At 35.5% G+C, this 26,423-nt stretch overlaps 2 protein-coding genes across 3 annotated transcripts in view; one reads left to right on the plus strand and one right to left on the minus strand.

Moving 5' to 3' along the window:
- LOC120328307 (uncharacterized) overlaps positions 1-25,712 on the minus strand; it is a 39,358-nt gene extending 13,646 nt beyond the window's left edge. Inside the window, exons 1-5 of one of the 2 annotated variants that reach the window (XM_039394753.2) lie at positions 25,319-25,712; positions 6,951-7,017; positions 3,029-3,126; positions 2,341-2,398; positions 65-1,802 (exon numbers count right to left, since the gene is read on the minus strand). In XM_039394753.2, the coding sequence (XP_039250687.2) occupies positions 65-1,802; positions 2,341-2,398; positions 3,029-3,126; positions 6,951-7,017; positions 25,319-25,593 (2,236 nt within the window). In that variant the 5' untranslated portion in view covers positions 25,594-25,712. Of the gene's footprint in view, positions 1-64; positions 1,803-2,340; positions 2,399-3,028; positions 3,127-6,950; positions 7,018-18,428; positions 18,652-25,318 lie in introns of those variants that run through there. The other variant, XM_039394754.2, reaches the window with a different exon arrangement.
- On the plus strand, positions 4,020-7,484 carry LOC120328308 (tyrosine-protein phosphatase non-receptor type 2-like). Its single transcript, XM_039394756.2, has 2 exons — positions 4,020-4,175; positions 4,789-7,484. Exon 2 carries the CDS (start codon positions 4,801-4,803, stop codon positions 6,130-6,132), a length of 1,332 nt encoding a protein of 443 aa, XP_039250690.2. The 5' UTR covers positions 4,020-4,175; positions 4,789-4,800; the 3' UTR covers positions 6,133-7,484.
- Positions 25,713-26,423: the final 711 nt, after the last annotated feature.

Here is a 26,423-nt window from a genome sequence, read left to right on the forward strand (position 1 = left end):
TAAATCGAATATATTCCTTGTATCCAAAAAAAGCATGGAGTATCAGTAATTCGATTTTATGTACCTTTTGCTGCATTTGACACTTTCCTCTTTCTTCCTGGCTTTGAAGGTGAGATTTTTTCATGAATTTTGTTAGGTGTTTTGTCGACATCTGTACTAGTCCTGTGGGGTTGAATAGCGTTATCTTCTATTGACTTAACATTGAGATTTTCATTGCATTGCAATTGTATTTCATCAGAATTTCCTATCTCTTCATCCTTATTGTTTGGCATTTCAGTTTTTGGGGTAGATTGAATTACTGTATTTCTGGCAACGTCTGTTGAACTTTCGACATTAGCATCTTGAAAGAACTTCTCTGCGAGTGCAGCCGCTGAATGCTGATAATCTGGTAAGTGTGAGGATGCTTTGGTTGAAGATATTTTATTCGTTACTGGAATCGTTCCAGCGATGGTTCTAGGATTTCCCTGCGAACTGAAATCGTAATTTCTTTTAAAAGGAATCTTACCATCCCTAGCTGTATCCATTATATGGTTTTCCCAAGGTGAGAGCTTGGATTCATCTTTTTTAGCCCAAGGATGAGATCCAGGCCGTAAAAGTCCATTATCAAATGAAGGTGGGTACCTCAGTGCCTGTTGGTTTCTATCTAATTTGGTAGTAACTCCTTCAGGATAATTAAAAGTCAGTTCACCACCTGGATGTGAGACATTCTTTGATTTGAAACTTTTTGATGTGGGACCATTTTTCAAAGTATCATTGTGTGGGGGTGTCTGAAGATGAGGGGGCGGGGTATGGTGGTGATACCTTGAAGGTAATGGCCACCGAGCATTATATTTTTGAGGCGATTCAATGTTGGCTGTGTGTGAACGTTTTGGATCGCCAGGTGAATCATATAACCTACTTTGTTGCGATGATTGATCACTTAAACTTCCAGAGATTATTTTGGAAGGTTTAACTGGAGTATACGTTGACATCAACGGACGAGGGTCCACGCCAAACGGTGACATGGAGGGATGATCTTTTTTAGGATGAATTGAAAATTCCTTTGTTCTGTCCAATTCTTTTTGCACGTGGATGCCATTTTCTTTCAATGCAGATTCAGGTCCACGTACTAAAGGAGGTGGTTCACTTTTCTGTTTTTTCCTCTTAATTTTATCTACAACATCTGCTTCTGCATTCATACCAGGTGAATTTGAGCTTGTGAGATCTATTACTGAAGCATCATTAAGCTTCAAAGTATCTTTAGTTGAACCACTAGAGAGATATTTGCCACTCTGATCAACTTTGCTTGAGCTACTCAGGCTGTTGCTTTGAGAATAATTGTTTGAGTAATGTGGATAATTATCTGCATGACTCGAATGCCTAGATGGTAAGTAAGATTCTGGTTCACTTGTATGCTTGTTGTATTTCATTGGGCTGCCATTATATTGCGAAGCGAACATTTTTGAATAAGCGTTAGCTGTATCTGCATTCATGTAACTTCTAGTAATGTCTCGATCTTGATAACCTTGGTGCAATGGTTGGAGTCCAGCAGCAGCTTGACTAAGTCCCAAATGACCGGGGGATGGATGATAATTCTTTGGAAAAGGTGTTCTCCTGTCCACAGCATAAGATGCAGCTTCTCTAGTAGGATCGAAAGCAGCGTATGGATTCAGATAGGATGAAAGCATATCATAAGGGGCATATGACCCAGAAAAAGATGGTGCCATCTGTTGCTGTAGAAGGCTAGAGTTTGGCAGTATTGATGAAAAGGGAGATATCCTGGGATCTATCGCATGCTGACGTAGTCTTGCTTGTGTTGAGTACTGTAAATAAAACACAAATAATTTTTACTCAAGACCAATCATTGTGCACAATGTAGAAAACTGACACACTTTGACACATATACAACAACTTCTTTCAGCAGAGGCCAGAGATGCTAATTAAAAGGATGCAACTAGCTCAAATATGCAAAAATCCACCAAATGTGATCCATTTGGAGCTATTTCAAAATCACATTCCTCAGATTGTTTTATAATTTTAAAATCTCTGCACGTTGTAATATCAAAAATATTTGAGCAGAATAAAAAAAACGCTGCTCCCGAAGTATGCGAACCAAGATGGCGGACATCGGAACGTAACATGGGTAACAGGTTAGGGTTAGGCGATAATTTTTTTCCAATTTTCCTTATTTTAGTCCTATTATCAGTTCGAAGACTAGCCAAGAGCCTCCCGTAGTATTTATACCTAAAATTATGGCCTAACCCTAACCTAGTACACATATTACATTCCGATGTCCGCCATCTTGGTTCGCATACTTCAGGAGCCCCAAAAAAACAATAACAGTGGACAATTGGTACAAACCGGCCCCATATCTGGATATCCCGTTGCAAGATGATCATTGGCCTTTGGAGTGAAGTTTCTGTAACAAAAACAAACAATATTGACAATTTTCACTATAACATATTAAAAAAAGTGGTATAATGTTTTAGAGTTGAGAAGAAAAACTCTTCGCTGCTGCAATATTACAATGTTTAATTGTAAACTTTATGCATAAGTATGAATTTGAGAGGGGCTGAATTCAATGAATGCATGGTTATATCCATCCCCCAGTTTAAAATGTAAAAACCATGTTCTTTTTGCTTTATCATTATTATTATGATCACTGTATTATTCAGGCTGATGAAATGGTACTCCCGTGGCATGTGTACCAGGTTAGGGTTAGGGCATAATTTTATTCGGATTTCCATTATTTTAGTTCTATAACGAGTTCGGGGACTGTCTGTGTTAGCCAAGTGAATAAACCCCCTGCCCATAGGTTTCAGTCGCTTTGCATAACTTGATGTAATATAGGCGAACAAAATTAGTTACCTCCATATTGGTTAGTACACATACTTCTGCTGGAGCAGCGATGAAATAATATACTCTTATCTGTGACCAGTCAATTTCGAAATTAAAAAATACTTGGAGTTTAACTACCACATACGGTATGTGACATATTGCGTATTTCTGAAATCATTAATATACATGTATTTATTCTCACAAGGCTTACCTCAGAGAGGATTCGGATACATAGTTATGCAAATTTCTGGTTGCATCGTATTCTCCATTCTTGGGCGTGGAGTTCAGGGGAGTTGAGTTTTCTCTCCGCTAAAAAATAATAACAACTCAATATGAAACAAAATGAATTCAAACACCTAATATAATAATTTAGTCGAAGAAGGAAATAAGTCAATCGAAATGGAATTACCATCAACTTATGATGATGAAGATTGGGAAAAAGCAGTAAAAATTGTCAATAACAAACAATTTTGATATTTAAAAAATTAATTCAAAAAATAAAAAATTCATAATTGAAAAAATATATCTCATATCTGTTTTTCGATCAAGATAGTCAATGAATTTAATACTGGGATTTATCATATGCATATGTGATGAGTCCAATATATATTCAACTATAATCTCGGGATCAAAAAAATCAGAATTATCAGCAAAATTTATAAAAATGATTAAAACCTAGTGTCGATGGAAATTGCTTCGAACGCAATTTATATATGATCTATTTTTCGTTGTTCTAGACGTGCGGTGTGTGCACCGCAGCTGACGACTACCGTTATATTTGTTGTTTCGAAAGTTATTTAAGAAAAGCGTGTCGTGTCGTTCTTATCGTGTAATCTTATGTTATGTTTTTTGTATAACTTTAAAGTTGTAAGTTCGGAAATGAGGAAACTGAATACTGAAACGAGGTAACCTCATGTTAGTGAATTTGATACGAAATAGAGCCAGTTCTTAAACATTTGAAAACCATCGATCTTTACAATGTTTATAGGGTTCTCATTTGAAGTCAATTTTGAAAACAATACCGATATTCGGAGTCAGACGAACGTGTTTTGCGCAACCCAATACGTGAACCGTTAGGAGCCGCTAGAGAGATATCATCAAACGAGAGAACAAAGGAAAAGAAAAAAGGAGATAAGAGAAACTTGCGACAAGAAATGACGTCATCGGAATTAGTCTACAACCTACCACAGCAGCCGTGGTGGTATTGCGGATGGCAGAAGGAAGCAAGGCTGGGGAAGCTGTCAGTTGTTGTCCTATGTTGTCATCGTTGACTGTCAGGCTTCTTCCGGGAACTCGAAGGACAGAGAAGGCGAAGCATAGGGTTCTTGTTCCTAACCTGGCGCTTACCGTAATTAGGGGTAAATACAATATGGTTTACAGCTTTTGTTACTGTGTTAAGTAACAGTTTATTGGAAGGTTTGACGGTGTCTTTTGACCATCACGCCATAGTCTTATCGTAGATATAGGGCTTTTTTTCCAATTTGGGAAACGAATAGAATATATAAGCTCATTCGAATGTTTTGTTGAAAGGCATTATACTGTGTAGGTGTGGCTTGTACTAGTTGAATAAAATAACAACTATTGTTTGTTAAGTATAACTAGCCTATATAACGTCAGAATGTGCCTTGCCTATCACAGAATTATATCATGGTTCCAGAATATATTTTTTCCTTGAACATCATACTGACCTTAAGCCAATAAGATTTATAATGAATAAGTTAAACTCTGTATTGCTTAAAACTTTGTGTTTGTGCAGTTGTGTGGATTTGGATTTAATGAACAAACTATATTTGTAATTTTCGTGACCAAATTCATAAAATCTATTTCTGTTCTGTTCAACTTATCAGTTGTTTTATTTTATTACTTGTAAAATGAATACCAACGTGACATGCCACAGTTACTATTGGGAAAAAATTATTCATATTTCTAACCGAAACATCTTTAATTCCAACTTTATTGTTGTTCTTCCAGAACTAAACTAAAATGGATTCTGTCGTAGCTGATATTGATGAACGAAATGGCTGGGACAGATTATTCAGAGAAATAAAGTTAACTACGGCTGGATACGATCTCTCGTATAAAACTGCCAGATTACCAGAAAACAGGACTAGAAATAGATATCGTGATGTTAGTCCTTTTGACCATAGTCGTGTAAAACTGATCGAGGGTGAAAACGACTATATCAATGCTTCATTAATTGAGGTTCCTGATGCAAATCGGAAATATATTCTGGCGCAAGGGCCGTTAAATCACACAGCAGGCCATTTTTGGCAAACTGTATGGGAGCAAAATTCTGCGGCTGTCATTATGTTGAATCGCATAATAGAGAAAGGAACGATCAAATGCAGCCAATATTTTCCTTTGGATGAAGATCCCATGCAATTTACTGATGTGGGGTTGACTGTGTCTATAACACGGCAACAGGTCAATCCAAATTATACAGTACGATACCTCAATTTACAAAAGGATGATACCGGTGAAATAAAAGCAATTTATCAGTTTCACTACACAGCATGGCCTGATTTTGGAGTCCCTGAGTCACCTGCAGCATTTTTGGATTTCCTCAATTGCGTAAAGGACAGTGGGGTACTTGAACCAAACGTTGGTCCACCTGTAATCCATTGTAGTGCTGGAATAGGCAGATCAGGCACTTTTGCCTTAGTGGACTCCTGTTTGGTATTTATTGAGCGTGATATACCATTCGATGTTAAAGAAACACTTCTAGAGATGAGGAAATATCGAATGGGTCTGATTCAAACTGCACAACAGCTTCGCTTCAGTTATTTGGCGATAGCTGAAGGTGCAAGGGCCATGCGTGACCCTGGTGGACAAGAAAGTACAGAGTCATCAACAGAGTCTGAACCGGAATCCCCATATGAATCTAGCGACGATGAAGAGCATAACGACACTGGAAATGGAGATGGTGATGTTGAAAAGGAACCAGAAGACCAAGTGGACCAGGATAAAAATAGAAAGAGACCAGCTGAAAACGACTTTGAAAAACATGGAGACGAGAAACGTGGAAAACAGGAGGATATAGAGTCACCCACAGACAATCATATCAGAAATACAACTAATGTAGCACAAGTGGAGGAACTTCAGAGGGTTGAGGAAGCAAACAACAATGCAGCAAACCTTAGGAAAAGAAATATTTCGGAAAGAAAGGAAGCATTATCAAATCATGTTAATGACATTAAAAAGAAAATGCAGGAATCTGAGAAAGGCAATACTTATTCATCATGGTTGCCTTATATTGTTGGTGGCACCGTGTTACTTACAGTCTGTACTGTGACTTTTTATGCCTTTTATCGTTGATAGCTGTATTTCTCATTAAACAACACCATGATAGTACTTGCCACTAAGACCGACATGGTGCTTTATGCATAGCCGGCATGTGCAAGCGGATAGGAAAAGTCGGTCACCGCTCTTTTACAATCTCATGTGGTACGAATAGTAAATAAAGTAATAAAAATTTAGCAAGGTTCAAGTTAATACTACTTGTTAAAAATATTTAAAAGACCTTGAATAAAGGTAGACGCTGCGGTACATATACTTACTGTTGGTTTATTATATTGGTGTAAGACTCATAAGGCCTCAAACTATGCTGTTCAGTAATCATTTTTAATGCCGAATCATACAGTTTTGTACTTGGCTGTGATGCCACTCCTCTACATTGTGTTACTTGAAAATAGTGGTAAACTTTCAGATGTCAAAATAAATTTAGGAAAAACCTCGCAGCCTGAGTATGTCCAATTTCTTACAATCAACGTTCATATTGATGATTACTATAATCAACCCCATACAGTCTTTCTGGCTACTCATATAATTGAAGTCCACAAGTGCGAATGCTGTTGAATTTGTATCATTCATGACTTATAGCACAGTCGATGAACAACGAATAGGGTAATATTGTACTAGTTTAGACACTTACCAAGGGCTCATGCTTTGTGTTAATTAAATGTTATTGGGCACTATGAAATAAATAGTAGCTGCGGTTGGCAGTTTGCAATGTTTTCTTTTATTGCTTATTACAGTATAATATTTAAATTATCCTAGAAAATTTGTTTTTAGTTTTACTTTTGTTATTTTATACCTTTATGACTAGATACTTAAGTAATTTTTACATCACATACCTTGTACTCATCGAGACCCATATTGACCAGATTCATATCTCTGTTGGTCTTTATCACTTCAGTCAACCTGTTAAAAAATGGATCATTGTTTTTCCTGTGTAATACGAATCGGAAGTGAATATCTTCGATTTTGGTTTATAATTTTTATTACTGGATATTTTGGTGAAAGAAGGCCTAGGAAGATATTTCCCTGTCATTATTGGGAGTTATATAACAGATAAAAAAATCTCCAGTATGGAAAAACTGTTAGAAGTGTAAGTTCGCTCCATCCATTGTAAGATAGTATGGTTAGTGAGTTGGAAAGTCATCCCTAATTGCCATTTTGAATATAACGAATTTCTTCAATAATATCAACAGTTGGGAATAAGACTGGACTTTTTCGTTTTTATGGTTGTGTTTTGTTAATGTTATTATCATCAATCCCCTTTAGGTTGAATTGTTTTAATTCAAAACGTTCTATTTCTGCCATCATATTATTAACAAATTCCATTTTTTCTTCATATAATGAAACTGAAATAAAATCTACTAATAAAACATGTTAAATTATTCTATGAACGTTTGGGTAAGGACAATCCGCTTTATTATGTAAAGGAGCTGTACACCACCGCGACACTCATTTTCATACAAAATTGACGCTACGATCAAAACGAAATAAACCCTGCAGGGGTATAATACGTCATTGAGAAGGAGCGATGTGACCAGCGAGATCAAACAATTGGTTATGTAACTGCTTGCTGCCTTTCCAGGAAGCTTGTCTTGGATATTATTTTTGTTCATCGCCATTAATCATTATCAATTAAAATAAAGTTTGTTGTTACACGTTGCGAAATCTAAAGAATTCTCAACGTGACAAAAAATAAAGCAGTTGTGCCATAAAACCAACTGTCACCGATTTTTTTTTACTATAGCATAGGACGCATATGATTTTTGAGTTGGGTAAGATGACGTAAAATGGACGGGGAATTTCTCAGAATAAAAAACAAAAATCTATAATTATGACCGCGGAAACAAAGCGCTTCTAAAACAAACAAAAATCGTAGGCAACCAGTACCATGTCACATAACGCATTAGGCGGAAGTAGTTCATTTGGTAAAGCGACCGACGGGGTTGTTAAATTTCGCGATCCCAATAGCAAGATTTTTCTGCCCAGACTACGACCTCGTTATTCAATATTCAACTTAGATCGCAACTATTCAGCCGAATATTTGTTTACAAATTTATATATGCGCACGCTTCGATATTTTGAGATCGTCATATCAATCCATTATTTTTCTAATTTGTTCTTTAATGGATTATTATTATTAGATGGTAAACAAGAGAGCTACGCACAAATATATGGACACGTTAGACCAGAGCGAATCAGTCCTTACCGGTACCTTTGACGCTACCGGTACCCTCAAAAAAGTTCTGAATTTCCAGTAGCAAGAATTTTGCAGAATCAAAACGTACTGCCAGTCATGACACTGACTAAAATCCGTGTTCCCGTGGATAAAAAATAATACACCAAAATTTTAGACGAAATATCAAATTTCATAGAATTCACGCAAAATTTTGAAATAAATAAAAGTAATAGCCTTCTAGCAAAAAAATTAATCTTTAACCACTGAAAATTTCAAAGCAACTGGTTCAGTATTCGAAGAGAAAAGCGACTTTTTAGAAACGTGTCAAAGAACAAGAACAACAACATAATATTGAAACGATCGTTATGTCCACTTCGTGTCCAATAACAATAACCCAATGTTTTGCAATGAAACCGGGAACTAACGTATATCAACACTTATCAAACACATTTCTTGGTAAACATACTATTGACAATTTGTTGACTGTTACATATGACGGAATGTTTTGTGTTTTTGAGGAGGAAGGATACCTTGCATTCCCAAAATTGATCGAAAGTTATGTTAATATTAAAAACCCACATATTTCCACGGATTTTGCACCATTCTGAATTGGTATACAGAAAGCGACATGTTGACATTGCCATTACAGAAAATACCGAAACCGTCTATTATTCCACAAATACATACAAAATAATATAAATGGGGATAACACAAAGAAAATTCAAATAAAACGTAAAGTGATGATTATTCACAGAATCTACAACAAATTTTCTCAGTGTTAGAACATATGTAAGCGATTGGTATACTGCCATATACACCAAAATAATATATTTGTGTTATCCGTTATTTGCCTTCGTGTCTCCGTGTCCATATCATGTGTTTTATTGCATCAACATCGATAATACGACAGAAAAAAATATAAACACCCGCGATTGTACTGTTTGATATTCTACGGTTCTCAGAATGGAAACAGCATAATAAGATCAGTGCGGCGTTATATTTTCCAAAGAAATAAAAAATATCGGCGAATGCATGGAATAGATACAAAAATTGATTGAAAAGTGAAGTTCTGCATATCAAGTTCGACTTAACTTCACTTATGAATAGCTTGATTCATTTTTTATTCTTCGGGGGATAGATTGAAAATTCTGTTGTATTGAAGCTTTTGAGCAGAGGTGATTCACTCGAAAAACCTTAACAGGTTCAAAATAACAAATATGGGAACCAGCTACCGATTCGTTCACTCTGTGGGACAACAGCATAAAAAAGTCTAATTGATAAAAATTCACTACAGAATATTCATCTGTTTCCAAAAGAATGTATACAACAAGCTAAAATTATAGTTTTTAGCAAGAAATGAAGAAATTGAAAAGTTCCCGCACTTCGGTAACAAATAACAAATTATATCGCCAATTAGCAAGTCCATTTCGAAATACAATTAGGCGGCCGAAATAATATTGTAAAAACATATTTATGAATTCATGTGGTCAATCATCGACAATTTTTAGATAAACTGAACGAAAATGATGACTTGCGCATAGGAACAAAAACATATTTATATCCAAAAAAATCTGTTTACCATCAAAATGAATGTAAGAGAACTAAATAGTCTAAAGTCATCAAAAGTACTTTCTCATTGACGACGCAACCGTATCACCTCTCGTCGAAGCAGTCGAGCGAAACCATGTTCCGCCTTTACGGAAAAGACGGGTCCTGTTCAATCCAAAATACGTGTATTACTTGATGCGCCTGAGCCGTATAAATGTTTAACTAAACGATTCACGAACACAGAACATACCCCCGAAAGAGTATTTCAATATTTCCAATTCAATGGGGATGTTTATAATCTTCGTCGGAACCAGAAATATTTATTCAATGACAACACTATTCTTGTATTCAGTAGCTTGCCCTTTGACCCCTCTTCTTTTTATTACAGTAGCACAACTTTTTAATTTGGTCATTTTAAAAAATTAAAAATAACGTCACAGACAACGATAAGTAAATTTCCAATCCGGCTATTTGCAGAAGCAAATGTTCTCAGACAAAGTACCCGAAAAAAAAAGGAATGAGCAGGAATATAAAACTGGTTCGCGAACAAAGAACACAACACATTTATATGTGGTACGCGTGTACGAGGCATGCGTGACAAATTTGTGTCTCTGGGAGGCGGTCGCCAGAAGACAAATTGCTGGTTCTGCTTGTAACCATGGAGGACTGAAGGCAATAAGTTACGAATGTAATGGCAAGATATCTGGTCGCGATGTCACTTACGACATTTTAAACTGCTTATTTTTACGCTAATGCCATGTGGCCTATAATAGAACATGCGTCTTATTAACATAAAATCATGTGGTCGGATCAATATTGAATTCAACGAAGCGGGGAAATGAAAATAAAGCAATAAACGCTTATCGCTGTATCAATTTAAACATAATTTCACAATATATTAGTCTTGTCACTCTCGTCTTACAATCATATGCCATCTATGAATGGCAGCATAGAGGTCCAACTAGAATATTAAATCTAGTCTGCTGGTGCCTCATACAATGATACATTTAGGATACATCCGTCACAGATAAATTTAATAATCCAACTTGTGTTTTCTGCGATTAGCTGTAAGTTAACTTTGTCCATGGACAGCAAAATGTGACGCATGGAAAATCTGCTAAGTTACCAGTGATAGGCAGAAAATATAAAATTGCCTGTCGCAAGGTAAGTGACTAAACAGCCATACATTTAGATTAACTTTGTCCATGGCTTTGCTTGCTGATAGCAAAATGTGACGCATCGCAAATCTGTTGAGTTGCCAATGCTAAGCAGAAAATATTGAATTTGCCTGTCACAAGGTATGTGACTAAACAGCCGAAGCTTGATATTGTAGATATTATATGGTTACTCGATCATTATATGGACGATAACAAATAATAATTTTAGAATAATGATGAGATTGCTCTACATTTTCAGAATTAATATGAAGAGACTGGGTATCTGATGTGCCTGTAATTAACATTTATGTGTAGGATACAAATTAAAATGCCGTCCGAAAGTCTTTAAAATCATAACGAAAAACCATCACTGAAAACTCGTATTTGTACCCATGTTATTCCTTCATGCCATGCATTATTTATCATTCTCTACAAGTCTGGCCAAGTTTGTCGAACGCGGAACTAATACAGCAGTCTTCGAATATTGATTTCTGCTTGATTCGTTTCTCCTAAATACTAACTGAGCTGAGTAAATGAGACGCGCGCTTGATCGCACAACAACAATATACCCTTTGCGTTCCGGGACATACCAGAAAAGTGGCGACATTATCGAGCCTTGGTCGTGTTGTATAGTAAAAGTAACGATCATCCTTTTGCCTTGATGCTTACGAGTTCAAAATACTATCTCTCATCTTTACCTTTGCACCAGTGGGACCCATATGCGTGAAGTAAGGGTGCTGTAGCACGAACAATGATAACTATTAGGTTTAAAACTTTATTTCGCACGTCGCATACAATCAGCGATGGAATTCAAGGGGGTTCGCCTTGTGCGAACGATTTTTTTTCGTTTTATAATTTACATGACCACAACAAATGGGTAACCTGTACCGCAGCTGAAGACCAGCTTTAAATTAGGCGTTTCGAAAGTTTATGTATTAGATTAATGTAAAGCGCGTCTTATCGTCGAATCTCACGTTGCGTTCTTGCATTGCTATTGAGATGTAAGTTTTGCAGAAATTAGGTGATCCAAATGACGCACAACCTGAACATAGTAAGTGTACCAGGTTAGTGTCCAGGTTATGAGTCATCTTGGTACACATACTTTTTTTGACTGTAACAGGTGGTCTCAGTTTCCAAGAGAACTGATGTTCTAAAAATTGCTATGTGTGATACAGAATGTTTTTAGAAATCGAAACTGAATATGTCAGGATTCGCCAGGAACAAGGGCTTCAAATGGAAAGTGCGGACTGAATGGATGTTTCCCCGAGCATCGACTTCCTTGTTTACTTCGTGACATTTGTCCAATCAGAAAGATGCAAAGAGTGACGCATCCGCTCAGACACTTTTCTCGCTCAGACAGATTTTCAGGGTCGTCGTAAACCTTTCCATCGTTTTCGCGTTTTTGAAATATATTCGTAAGTTTTTAGTTGTGTTTCGGATATATAAATATATATCAAATAATACAATGACCACTTTGTCTGTTTAGGAGTTTCAGTTTAATTGCAGTAATCAAAAATTAGTGTAGAAATAGCTGCGATTGACTAGGCTAAAAATCTTGACCGGCACTTTTAAAAAACAGATTGTTGAATGCTATGAATCAGAATGATGGTTTGAAACAAAAATACCCCATTTTACAGGCACCAACTCGCAAAACCACTCTTAAAATAAGCACCGACATTTTTACAATGGTAAAGTATAGGAAGAATTTTACGGGAGTCAAAGGTCCATAAATCGCCTTATTCGGCCACAATCACGTCGCTTTTACTCGAGGCATTCGGAGCCATAAAGTTTTGTGCGCTAATTCGGCGCGTTGCAAGTCGCGCCTATTAGTCGTCGTTTTTTACACATTCCAAACATTCCCCCAACCCCCTCCCCCTCCCCATTTTATATGAGGGCTTATACTTGATATATAGCGCGTATCTGACGAATAATACTAACACTAAAATTTAATAATACGAATAATAATAATAAAATTATGTCGGTTCCCATTGCCTAACGTTTGGCTCACAGGAAAAATGTGAGCTTTTCGCTATACAATATGTAAACATTTTAATTTTATTTTTGAGGAGTTGAGTAGCAATGTCCAACCTAGATGTCGAGATATCCAGCCCAATGTGCCAGATACAGTGACCTGATAACACTCATTTAAAAAGGCCTAAACGGGAAGTATAATTTTGGCATTGTCTGTCCAGCTAATTACATTGCAATTCGTATGGCGCGCATGAATTACGCACACTAACCAGAATTCAAAGCACAGCACTAATGTGAATATGTCTGTACTTTCAATTTCAACAAATAGGCCACATGTCCGCGATATACAGAAAAGACTAGGACCGCCATTAAAACGTGTCATAATCATGTATATCATATCGACCAAATCGTGTAAATATGGCGGTAGCACGGAAATGATCAATACATGATAACACGAACTGCGCACAGGCATCGTGAGGATAGAAACTTTAGGGCTGAAAAAGGCAAAACCGATAGGAATTACATATTCACATTTATTTTATGACATAAGTGATATTTTAGTTCAGCCATTGACAAATAACATTTGAAATCTATTCAATAGTCATTTTTATGTTAACAACTATTAACATCAGAATGTCCTATTTTCAAAAATACTCCAAATGTGTTTATCGGCCATGATCAAAATAACTTGAACGGATTCTTGTCTTGCATTAATGGAAAATGAGAACATATATTATTTATCAATTAAATTGTCCGGGTATGAGAAATATACAGACCTCTTTGGAAATAATGCAAATCGTTATGTTTGAACAGTGTGGAAGTAAAAATTGATTAGATACAATTATCTAAGGCAAGTCGATACTTCAATTACAAATGAAATTATTCAGCAATTCACCATTGAAGGGGATGGAGTATCCGCACGACGGAGCCTGCGTTTAACAAAGCGGACGTGTCTGCCGCATACATTCACAAAAACAAACCATCGGTGCTGTTTGCACAAAGCAACCGTTTAGAAAAGAGAACAATTTAACAGCTCTCTCTTTGCTGTACTAGTAAGTTGGGTGTCGAGAAATGGAATATGCGTATATAAAGATGTATTTTTAAGTATAATAATACCAAAGTACGGAAGATTAATTGATTAAATTCTAGTTTTATGTTCTTTCACATCCTGAACGATACATGTTGACAATTCGCAAATAATTTGCCTGAATATAAATGTAACCAAGTCCATAACTTACAGAACGTATGCTCAAAATGCAGAAAGTAAATAGCGATTTTTGGTCACAAATTTGAAAAATTTAGGATGCGAAAATGAAATATAGACAAACTGTCGATTTTATTGCCTGTTCAAATTTCTACATTTTTAACACGGGGTTGATATCTTAAATGGGATTTTGCCTATTATGTAGTATATAAATTACTAATCCTTCAAGTAGTGTGACATTCGATGTTTAAACGATTATAATAACCACTGAAAAACACAAAAAACGCCAGGCAAAACCTAACATGAACAATTTTACAAACAAAATAACCAAATTTACATCACTATACCTCGTTTATTAAATGAACATTGAAAACGCAGTTTTGAACATTCCTAATCTTAAATAATAAACTTAATCTTAATAACATAATAATTGCAAGAATGCTAACAAGTCTAACGTTTATTAATAAGATTAATTATTGCTATAGAACGTTTGACATCAAATGACTTGACTTAATTTCATTTGGTGAGGCGTGTTACCAAGTTGACAACTATCATCTTCAATAAAGTTAGACATTTCAATGCATTGATATTTAAAAATAAATAACATTTTTCGGAAAAATCATCATTCTAAATTGAATCCATTGAAATTCATTTTTGGTTTCGTGATGTGATTTCACTATCAACAACCGAGTTAATTGAAAAAGTAAATGAGTACAGCTACCTGTATAGTATATAGGCTGTGTAATATTGGATTTTATCACTACGGTTACCCTTAAAATTAGATGCCGGAAGTTGAACAAACAATGAACTAGAAAGCATCACGCCACCGGTGAATGAATGGCACTATAGATAGAGCAAACAGATTGTATAAGCTATCCGATGTGTGAATTAACCATCCTAAAATCCAATGTATGTTAACATATCAAAAGCAATTACGATTACCGTATTGTTATAATGTCAGTTTTACGTGAAATTATGTTAGCCGAATTGGTGAAATACATGAAAATTCTTGGTGAAAGTATGTATTCAAATTTCGTATTGTTCCGTATTCGTCTTTTAACTAGTATATCATGATCTACCAAAACAAAGAAAAGAGATATTTATATATCAATTAACAAATATAAATTAGTGACAGAAATGAAGTGGGAAGTAACACAGAAAACAACATCATTTTACTTTCCACGAGACTATGGCATTTCCGTACTGGATTCGAATGCAATCCATATGTGGCTATGGCTCAACGGTCAAGAAGATATCGAGTGTGGTCTATTACCGCTATGTCAGAAATGTACTCTGTCGAATATGGGACTGCTACAATTAGGCAGCTGTAGTTGGAGGGGTGTCATATTTTATTATATATATAAATATAAAGTGTATGTATTTTACGGGAGCGTGTGCGGGGAAATATGATTGCACCCAAACACATAAACATCAGTGGCAGCCGTCTATTCATTCAACAACGCGATATGCAGATTGAATTAATTTTGCCTCGAGCAATAACACAGAAAACAAAAGAAAAACTGAACGATGTGGATAGTCTGATAATCCCGCGCGCTAATTTCAAGCACTTCGCACGCGGAATTATTAACATACAACGACTAGTTTCTTTTATTTCATTTCGACGTGCATCAATAAAATCTTGCGAGAAATATGGATCCTCTTGAGTACAAAATCGAATTAAAGCTGTTAATGACTTTGCTCAAAGAAAGACAAGAAGCAACCAATAAAAGAAAGAAAGTAGTGCCCAACAAGACCCTATAAAATAACATAACCGAAACATCATTTAACCTATCCAACTACAAAATAGTAAGTACATGGACCTTCAAATAGGCAAACGTATTATATATATAATAACGCAAGTCAGCAAGAGTTGCATCCTGAATCTCGTAAAAAAAGGCAACAATGGTTTGTCGGGGATACTATGTAAAATGATTCCAATCAACTGGACTACGAAACAGTAGAAAATATGACTTCGTCGAAGATATCAAAGTCTGGTCAACTTCGCTACCATAACGTAAAATTCCACTTTAAATTATTTGTTTTCAAAAGCATTGTAATAAATAACTATGTAAATAGCAACTGTACAACCAACTGTTCGTCGCCCCCTAAAATCGAACGTTGAACTTTGTTTATTTGCAAATGATCAAACAATAGCAGAAGGAAATATTATTATATGGATATCCATATATATATAGGGCGCACAAGTTTACTTGAAATAATTTCTATCAAATCCTCATACGACATCAGCAACCTGTTACTACTTAGTGTATTTAGACTGAAATTGTCGAAGAGGAGCACTAAATCAGTTATCGAAACAGAATCCGGCGAAATACATACACTTTTTATCCAATCCACCTGAATGACATGTGTTGTACAGTATCGTCTCGTTCTGTACAGTATCGCCTATACTGCCGAACGTTAGAACTGAGAATCGCTACATAAGCGCTGATCCCTACGAACAAGGAAGAAATAAATATGCCTTGGTTTCGAATGTCAAGCAATGTACAACATTTTAAGGAATTATTACCCACTACTAAAACTTGGCAAGATATAGCGTAAAATTGAATATTATTACTGATCTCAATTAGGATTCTGGTAATGGGCCCCTAAATCATTACCAAAATATATTTCGGTTTAGTTATAAACATATATATTAACTATATGCAATTGAGCTTTCTTCTTTCGATCAAACGAAGAAGCTTAGCCTCTGTGACCGATTGGTCCGAATTGACTCGAGGTGTAAAATATTTCTTGTTCTTTGATATTAAAAAAGGATAGATTTATACGCACACGCCAGAACTATCTCCAAAAAATTTGTTCGATATCCCGTTGAATTGCTTGTCTCTGGCCTAATTATGACGTCGATAATGGTCGAAATCGATAACTATTTACTACAATGAATGGTGCGAAACAAAGCTGTATTTGGCGCAATTAAAAGCTTGGTATCGTCCTAACTTCTTGAATGCTAGAAACCAAACAGAGCTTTTATGACGTCATACAAATATGACCGAAATCGCCAGTAGTTACCACGTACACGCATAGGATAAGTGGACAAATATCCTGACTGACGGGCTTGTGCGATATTATGCCATTAGTGACAACGCAATAATATTATAATTAACGCAATACTGACAAATGAAATATAATAATATAATAAAATAACTTGTAATTCATTAAGTCGATATCGGCATGCCACGATGAATCCATGATACATACTCGGGACTTGGCGAACGGAGCAAAATTTAAATACGAAATTCCCTTTTCTATCGTGAAAATAAGATTTTAGTTCCCCGACTGCCTGCAACTATAGCCAGTCACATGCCAGCCTGATGTCGGCAAATTACTTGAAATTCATTAAGTCATAATCACCAGGCCTATAGGATTAAATGCTCGTCATTTGCCGAACGGAGCATTTGGGAAATTGAAACAAATCCAATTGATGAACAAATATTACGGTACATCTTGACAAAATTTAATCGAAATATTATATACAAAATAACATCTCTATAATGAAAAGCAATAACGCACGCCAGCCTGACATGGGTAATTTTTTTTTTTGCGGAATCCGACAACTCAATTCGTCAGTTCCACAATGGAGAGTATTCACAGTATGCGTTATCAAATTTGATGAATATCAGGCCATATTGTGTAAAGCTGTTACGTTATTATATATAGTTCATGGTCGTTCATAAAACATCGGCCGATCTACATTATGATAGAATATACTTTCGAGTTTCAATATATAAATTTCCTTCAAAGTCTTCAACTGATAAGTCTAACTTGATCATTGGACTCCATTATATAGTCGACAACGACGACTAGAAACAAATTGAGCATTGAGCCAATGCTACCATGATGCACCAATGAAATAAAAGTAAATTGCATACAACAGCGAAACAAGTGTTACAGTTGACACAAAAATCAACGACTAGGCTACACGTGAAACAACGCAATATTATTACAGTTATAAAACATGCATTCGCAAAGCATCAACGACGATTAAATTGTTAGGTAAGATGTAATAAGTTTTGCCTGCACATTCGCTTTCTCGAGGATTTTGAATAAAAGTTAAAATGGCAGCGAAACTAACAAGGTAACCCAATTAAAACACGCCATAGTCTAACAAATAGCACCTAATTAAAGGTACAACGATAATACAACGCGGCCGTTAAACAAGTAAGTTATATCAATTGAAATGGACATCGGTATGCTACTGCTACTAATAAATCTAACGTAATAGGATTACCGACAGAATTACCTTACAATAGACTCAGTCGTCTCTTGTGGCTCCCTGCTGAAATTTGTCTCAGTCTTTCACAATAAACTTGCTCAAATTCGATCGAATATCGTAGATGAATATTCGGACATTAGCGATATATCGATGACGTGACTAACGGCGACCAATGCGCGCTTTCTTCGCAAGAGGTCGAGAACAACCCCCGGCTGATCATCGAGCGGATAGAGTTCAATAAAATCACCCGTGCGTAACAACGCAAATGTACGAATGCAGAGCAAAAAATGAATACGCGTTTAAAGTTTGGTATTAACACTATCCCCGATTTCTATATCTTCGTTGTTTATATACCGCATAACATCGTTACGCTAGTATCAAATGACAAACCAAATATCGGACATGATAATAATGTTAAAACGAATATGAGGCGGCTAAATATGCATTCAAAAATAATGTTTCGGCATCTTAGCGTTTAACATATTTTCATCTTTCTATTTGATATGTTCACTAAATATACATTTTATGTCGTAAATATGTTATATGTTTCATACGCAGAATATGTCTTATTATACTTCGATAATATCCTGGCGTCTGTTGATATAAAACGGATATGACGTCACGAATCCATCGCGATGAGCTAGTAAATGTAGACACGGCTTTGTTGAGCACTGCGTCTGTGAAACGAGACATACCAAACGGTGTATACGACGTTTGCTTTCGGCGTTTTGAGAAGCGCCTGGCTCGAATTTCAAGACAAATATATATAATAGTTTACATTTAACACGGGATGTATATACAACTGATATGTATAAATACTTTTATGTATAGATTGGACTGCATTAGTTGTGGTGGTTGACCAAATCATCAACAAATTCAAATCTTTTTATGGAAATTTGAAATTTAAATGCCCACCTTTGCATATCTTATTATTATATATATATAATTCAGTCTTCAAAAGTTTTGCTATCGACATCGTGCCGTAACTATGAGAACATATGTTACAAAATGCGCTCATATCGGCGTATTTGTCAAGTTCAACGAAATATAATCATTATGTTATAAATAGAAAATATAAATAATCATAGGACTAATATTAAGTAAATCCTCTTCTGAAACATATTTTTAGCATAATGTATCAAATATACAACATATCTCAAAAAATCTGCTTTTGACAGTAATATAAATCTTATAAAAAATTTCACTATAAGCCAATCAATTAATCGTTTAGTCTGGATGAATCATATTTTACAGCGGTGAATTGATGTTCATTTCGAGTGTGCTAAATTTCAATCAACTCTAAAATTCAAAATCCAAACCCTCGTGTTTAACTCATCTAGGTTGGGAAAATTTTCACTGCTTGACGATATTGGATCTTGTCAATTTCATAACATAAATATTAAAACCAAACCCGCTTTACGAGGGATTCTGCCATTTTGAATAATAGATACGATCACATAAATTAGCTCGAATTGAATCCATTACTTTTTATATATTTTGTATGCATCTCCGACGACCAAACATTTTAAAGTATTTCGGGCGATGTAACAACGGTTCCGTTCACACGCTTCGATTTTTGCTTCAAAGACGTTAACCTGCAATGCAGTTCACATAACGTGAAATGAACCCACTTTATTGCTAATATGTAGTGATCAATCAATTTCCTAGAAAGTAAATTAAACATCTGATAAAGCATATTCACAAACTGCAAAGCTCCGTTATACCCTTCATCTCCTAATATTAACAACAAGAAAAAGATTCGCCTGTATAATTTTTCCAATATATTTATTTAAACACGATAGAAAAATATTAACAACAAACTGTATTGTAGTTAATGGCTAAACTCGGCGTGAAAACACGTGAAATTTCTGCATTTGCAGATTCGCTGTTCAAAGATGTTATTTATTCGCGGATACTTGGTTGAACTCTATCAATCAGGAGTTATTTCTGTCTTCCAGTATACTTATAAATAAATATCTATCTTGTTTCGATCTTGAAACCTTCATCTAATTTCGTTCAGCTTTACTTCGTGGTGATTTTTATCTTTAAATATCGAGCTTTTGGCCTTGCTTTGAACAAATCTGTATGAGGCGAGTTCACGTATACGAATTGTCAATATTCGATAACTCGCTTAAAGGCAAAGATTTTAAATCTCGACAGAAAACTACCAAACTGAAAACTTTTGTAGTGTGCTACTGTGGAGTAAGCAAGTGGATTATCTGAAACCAACTCCGACGAAAATTTTTGTAATTTTACCGCTGGATATTGAAAATAAACTAAATTTAAATCATACCGCATTGAATTCATAAGATATTTGGGAAATGTAATTAACAGATCCATTCAAATAATATATATATAGGTATTTGTAACCATTGTACGTATTAATTAATGTATTGATATCACGTTATATGAAACGACTACTAGTTGATGGATCAGTTATTTATTTTAATCTTGCCCAAAGCCTTAAATTTTAGCTGGAGCCTTCGATTTAATTTTACGTATTTTTTTATTTTATGTATATTGCAATTAGCAGCAACCCCTGAAGCAAAACCCATTATGCAATAAGTCTTATCGCGACACATAGGGTAAATACTACTACACAGTCCCCCCAAGCGTCCCAAAACATATGCTACAGACGGATATCCTTGTAAGCGGTCAATCGCTTTGTATTCACGGGTTACAGAACGCACACTGAAAATCCGCGCATAATGTGTTCATTATTCGTCAATTGCCGTCTTAGCGATTGTTCTACGTAGAATTCGTCCGTTCATTATCGGACCTTTTTTTAGTTACCTCTCAAAATGGACGAGCATGAAAATGTATCTCGTTCGATCGAGTGACTGGCTGTATCGACGAAACCACGTATTTGAGTTATCAATTTGTTTGTAACACAGTTCCATATAAATATATTTAATGATTGGTATTTTTTGTCAAATTTTAACATGAATTTTAAAATCGAATCCAATAAAATGGGACACCATGTAAAACCCAATATCCACGATTGTATTCATATAATAATATCGCAAATTAAGGCCAATCACAAACATGAAATATGGCAATGTTATCACGGTTGAGAATGATTACCTAAACAACGATAGAAAAATATTCTAGCGTATACGGTAAGCGATAAGTGTGATGATTCCGCACGATGTAGTCATATTACGCCTAGCCTCAATGCTTGCTCAAAACTATCCAAGCGAGACTCTTGAATTAGAAGCCATGTCCTACGGGTAGTCTGACGTCATTGCAAATGTATAGCATGCCTGTACGTAAAAAAACTCAATAATCTGATACTCGTTTTCGAGTAGAAATTTTGCAACTTTCGAAACCATTTCTTGAAATATAACCAGGTTAAATTGCTTCAGACCATGCTAACTGATTGCACATATGAAGAGCTCTTTTCAAACATTGCGAGATTATAATAAACATCTCAGATATGGCCTAACAGAACATGATCCCGTGATAACCATTTTTGATTGAGAATTAATTTAGCAAAGCCGACTAAAGACAAAGAATAAAATATTGATCGACTTGGCTAAGGCTTTGAGGAACAAAGTGACAAAGATGCACTTTGCATTTCCCTTCAGAAGATAGTTAGCTACTTAGTGAGTATTGAGAAATATACAGAACTATAAAAATGTTCACATTTACAGATTATATGCTTCTTTTCAAATATTATCCGATCCGATTCGCCTGATCTAATCTTTTCTGACTTTGATCAAATTATACAAGTTTTCGGTGACCGAACTCCATTGACCTCGCCACCATTTGAGTTACTTTTATGATCTTCTCCTCTTTTATCATGACTTTATTTTAACCACTAACAAGTTTTCAAAAAATAAACGTTCCAAATACCAACGATTGTAACTAACATACTGCTGTTTATTGCCCAGTGGTATTCATGAGCTCTCGTATATAACATAGTAAAAGTACATTATATACTACAAAATCATTGTTTCGTGAAAGCCATGTACTGCTACAAAATTGCAATCCAATACGACTCTGATTCCACACCTTATATTCTAAATTGATCCAATTGTCGAATTTGGTCAATGAAGAGTCGCCCTAAAGCTGTAAACATCACTCTCATGTAACAAACACCCTTAGCTATTCAAAATAAATAGTCTCATGTCCCAATTGAAAGGCTAAATAGTTTCGAAAATCCCTAGCCTTATTCTTGGATATTTGTTAATATAGCAAATTGTTCTTAAATTGTTTCAGTGTTGGTGGAGAAATGGTAGCAGATGACACCATTACTCCTTAAAAAAACGTTACCTATTTTTGACAAAGGGTAATACCAGTGAGAAGGGGAGCAACATCATTGAGAATTTGCGAGTTCATCAGCCAAATGCTGAATAATGTAAGAATTTCAACTACTGAAAAAAAATATTGAACTTATCGATGCAATGATGACCGACGCGATTGCTTTCACACAGGGATGAAATATAATTTTACACAATTTATTTGCGTCGTGCGGATTAACGCCAAGGGCACGCAAAATAATGAAGGTTCAAACTGAACAAAGAAAAAGTTTTTTCTGTCAACGTCGATATAAGCATGACAATCCATTGTGTATATTCCAATGGCAAGATCATATAATTTTTTTTTATCAATTTAACCAAGACACGGTACACGATTCATTTCCTATGCATACCTATGTTCACATTTTTTGTCGCGACTCGCTACCAGCGATGATCGATAAAAAGTGATTGATTCGTTTCGGCTGAATAATCATCGGCTAACATTACGGTGAAACAGAGAACGTTCGCGAGTTGTGTCTCCAGTGTTTCGGAGACATAGTAGAAGTGTCGTTGCTAGTTTGAAGATGAATCATGTAATAAATTAGCTTTGTATTACTTTAGCCACACATTGGATTTAAAGTTTCACTAAAGACTAGCCATTTGCTCAATATTATTGATGTGACGCGTTTAAAGTCCCGTGTGATTCCCTCTTGTTAATGTTTGCTGGCAAAAGCCTCATTTTCGAGAAAGTCGAGGTCGGATACGTTAGCAAAACTGTTTTTAAAATGACAAAACGCTCGTAACTAAAGACTCAGTTCGGGACATGAATCACAGCCCTCATAATAATTGATTAAACACAGGGCTCAAAATAAACAACATAAATGAAATCGGACACGGAAACCCTGCCGAGTTTTTCAATTTCGGGCAACACTACTGATATTTATTGAAATATATTTAGTAAACTTATCCACGTTACCCCAATTTAATTACTTCAAATGGTATTCTGACTAAAATATCGTTAAACTATCTTTTTACCCAGTCGAGAATTCCGCTGCAGTGTCGATCTTTTTTTTATCAAAAAAATATTCTTTGTCTTCTATGTAGTTTCTCAACATAGATAAATATATCATGAATCTATTTTTATCAAGGCATAAAATTAATATTAACAAAGATACTTTTCATTCGGTGTGAATTCCAGCCTGTATCCATTTTCTGTATGAAACAACCGCGTGATGTTATCATTGAAAAGAAACCAGCTGCGAACGAGTGCGCGATAGATTTATATTTCGGTCAAATACCGCTGGTGTTCAAACACAAAGAGAAGTCTGGCCAAGACGGGCGTCGGTTTACCTTTGGATAATCTCACGTGCCTTCTCGCCGAAGTAGCCACCCCTAGGTGTATGTATGGTTTGGGAGCCGAAACACTCAGAACCTGTAAATTCTACACAACTTATTGGTCACATCACAACTAACAATCTCGATTAATATATTATACGCAGTTACGTTACGGCAAAACAAAATGCCACAACTAGCAACAGTATTTGACGGAGTTCAGCAAGTTATTACAAGATAATAAAAATGTGAATAAATAATAACACATCGTGAACATAATTCAACTTACTCAAATTAAATTAACAAAAGCTGATTATTGAAATATTGTCCTTGTCAGGGGCGTGGCCAGGAATAGCCGAGAAAATGTGGGTTTTCAAGAGTTTTGAAAAGCGTTTCAAAATGCTATGTATGCTACAGAAAAAATGGCGTTTCTATTTTTACATTTCCAAAGAAAATAAGGGGGGGGGGGGAAGGTTCCGCCCCTGGTTCTTGCACCCTCTAGGCAAAACTCATTCTTCATTTGTTATCAACACAGTAATTTTGAATAAAATTTTAGCAAATTATCGCATGACAAATACGTGAATAAATAACAACATCTTTAACAAAAGTCTACTCTCCTAATAGTTCAATTTATATTATCAAACTTTTACATCGTGATTGAAATATGCGCATTTCTTGTCAAACCCCATTTTTACTGTCTTACCCACAAAGCACAATTTACATTTAAATTACGGTAAACATTATTACCAGAGAAATGAGTGAATAGATAACATATCCTGAACCCAAGTCTACCCGCACAATATAACAACAAATTCACATTATCGAAATTCCATACCCATGTATCATTTAGTCAACCACCAATTTATCAATACACACAGAACACTCTCAATTAAATTCATATTATTTATGTTTTGATATCAAAGGTGTCACTGAACTGAGATATTGAATTTAAATGCGTTTTTTGGCACTTTCAATGGTCTTTGATCGCATATCTCATAGTGTCAATAACTACCTTTTTAACATACTTTATTGTTCACTTCAAAATCCCTTGTGATATTGGAAAGAATAAAATATGCCATTCAGCATTTCGGAACGGATAATTTAGGTTAGTTAGGCTTCAATTTCAGCCAAATAAAGTGTGAAAATAGCTGATAAAAGACAAAATGAGCCGCAAATGTGATTGTACATGGAATTCAGTTGTGCCTTGTTCAGTTGACTTTGTATGTATTGGAAGTGTCTAATAATATGCCTACCTAAGACTGTGCGGAGACTTTAAGTCCAGCTGTTTCAATTTTTCGGTAACAAAATAGTACACAAAATAGCAATGTACCAATAAAAACTCACATTCTATTGTAGTTCTTCTCTTCTACTGAACTAGGATAGGATTCCATTTCCTCTCTTCCGGAACTCCCCGCTTCATGTCTAGAATTTATGCTGCGGGCTTGTATGTCCATGACTGGGTCAAATTTTGGACGGTAAGAGACAAATGTATTGCTTTCGTCTGGTGGTATGAGATGAGAAGAATAGTCCAAACTACTGCTTCCGGGGTATAAATATGTAGGCAAGTTCATGGGCGCTCGCCCATATTCATCGTGCGGTATGGGCGGAGTGCTGGACATATCTTTTCTTTGTCACAATTTGTCGTTGGCGATTGCACCAGTGAGCCAAAATTTTTAACATTAGAGAATTCTTTGTTAATACGTTTACGTATTATCCATCTCATGTGAGATGAGCTGTAAATAAGAACTATAAAATTAACAATCATTCTTTTACATTTGCCCATGAAATAAAAAGTAAAAAAACCCTTCAATCGGTCGATTGACGGCCTCTTTGTATAGGAATGGTTTAATAACGCTACTGCGGCTAGAGTTATGAAAAAAGAAGGCTAAATCGCTAAAACGAATTCGGCTTTGCAATTGATAACAGAAAGCAGTGGTTTTTCGAAACTTATTTGGATTTGGCTTAACTTCTGGCTTTGGATTTTGGATGTTAACTTCTGTCAAATCATAGTGCGTAAATTATGATCTATAAATGGATGAAAATTAAATTTTTCCCCGAACTCATTCATTTTGTGTGGATATATTGCAATTCTAAATTCGTTCGACTAGTAGTTTCGAGACTGGTGTTTTTCTCTCCGCAAGACAATATAGCGTACATTACACAGTAGGAAGCCCGGCTTACGTACGTATTTATGCCGCCGTACATTGTTTTTTGAAGCCGGTTTATACTATTCATATTTGCGCAGGGAATGTCAAATAACAGTAATTAGCACAACATCATTTGGATTCTGTGACGGTTCCATTACAATGATTTGTATTGAGTTTATTAACATTGTCAACCGTTATCGCACCGCACCAGTGGTTAAAAGACAGTCATTATTTTATTTTTCATTTGGAATCAATTATTGGTAAGACATCGTTTTCTGTATAATATATTTTCACATCTTCTA

Source organism: Styela clava, chromosome 7 (assembly GCF_964204865.1).
Source record: "Styela clava chromosome 7, kaStyClav1.hap1.2, whole genome shotgun sequence".
Taxonomy (NCBI): Eukaryota; Metazoa; Chordata; class Ascidiacea; order Stolidobranchia; family Styelidae; genus Styela; species Styela clava.

Excerpts from the sequence above, each read along its gene's own strand:
- LOC120328308 (XM_039394756.2), top strand. The coding sequence starts at position 4,801 with ATGGATTCTGTCGTAGCTGATATTGATGAACGAAATGGCTGGGACAGA.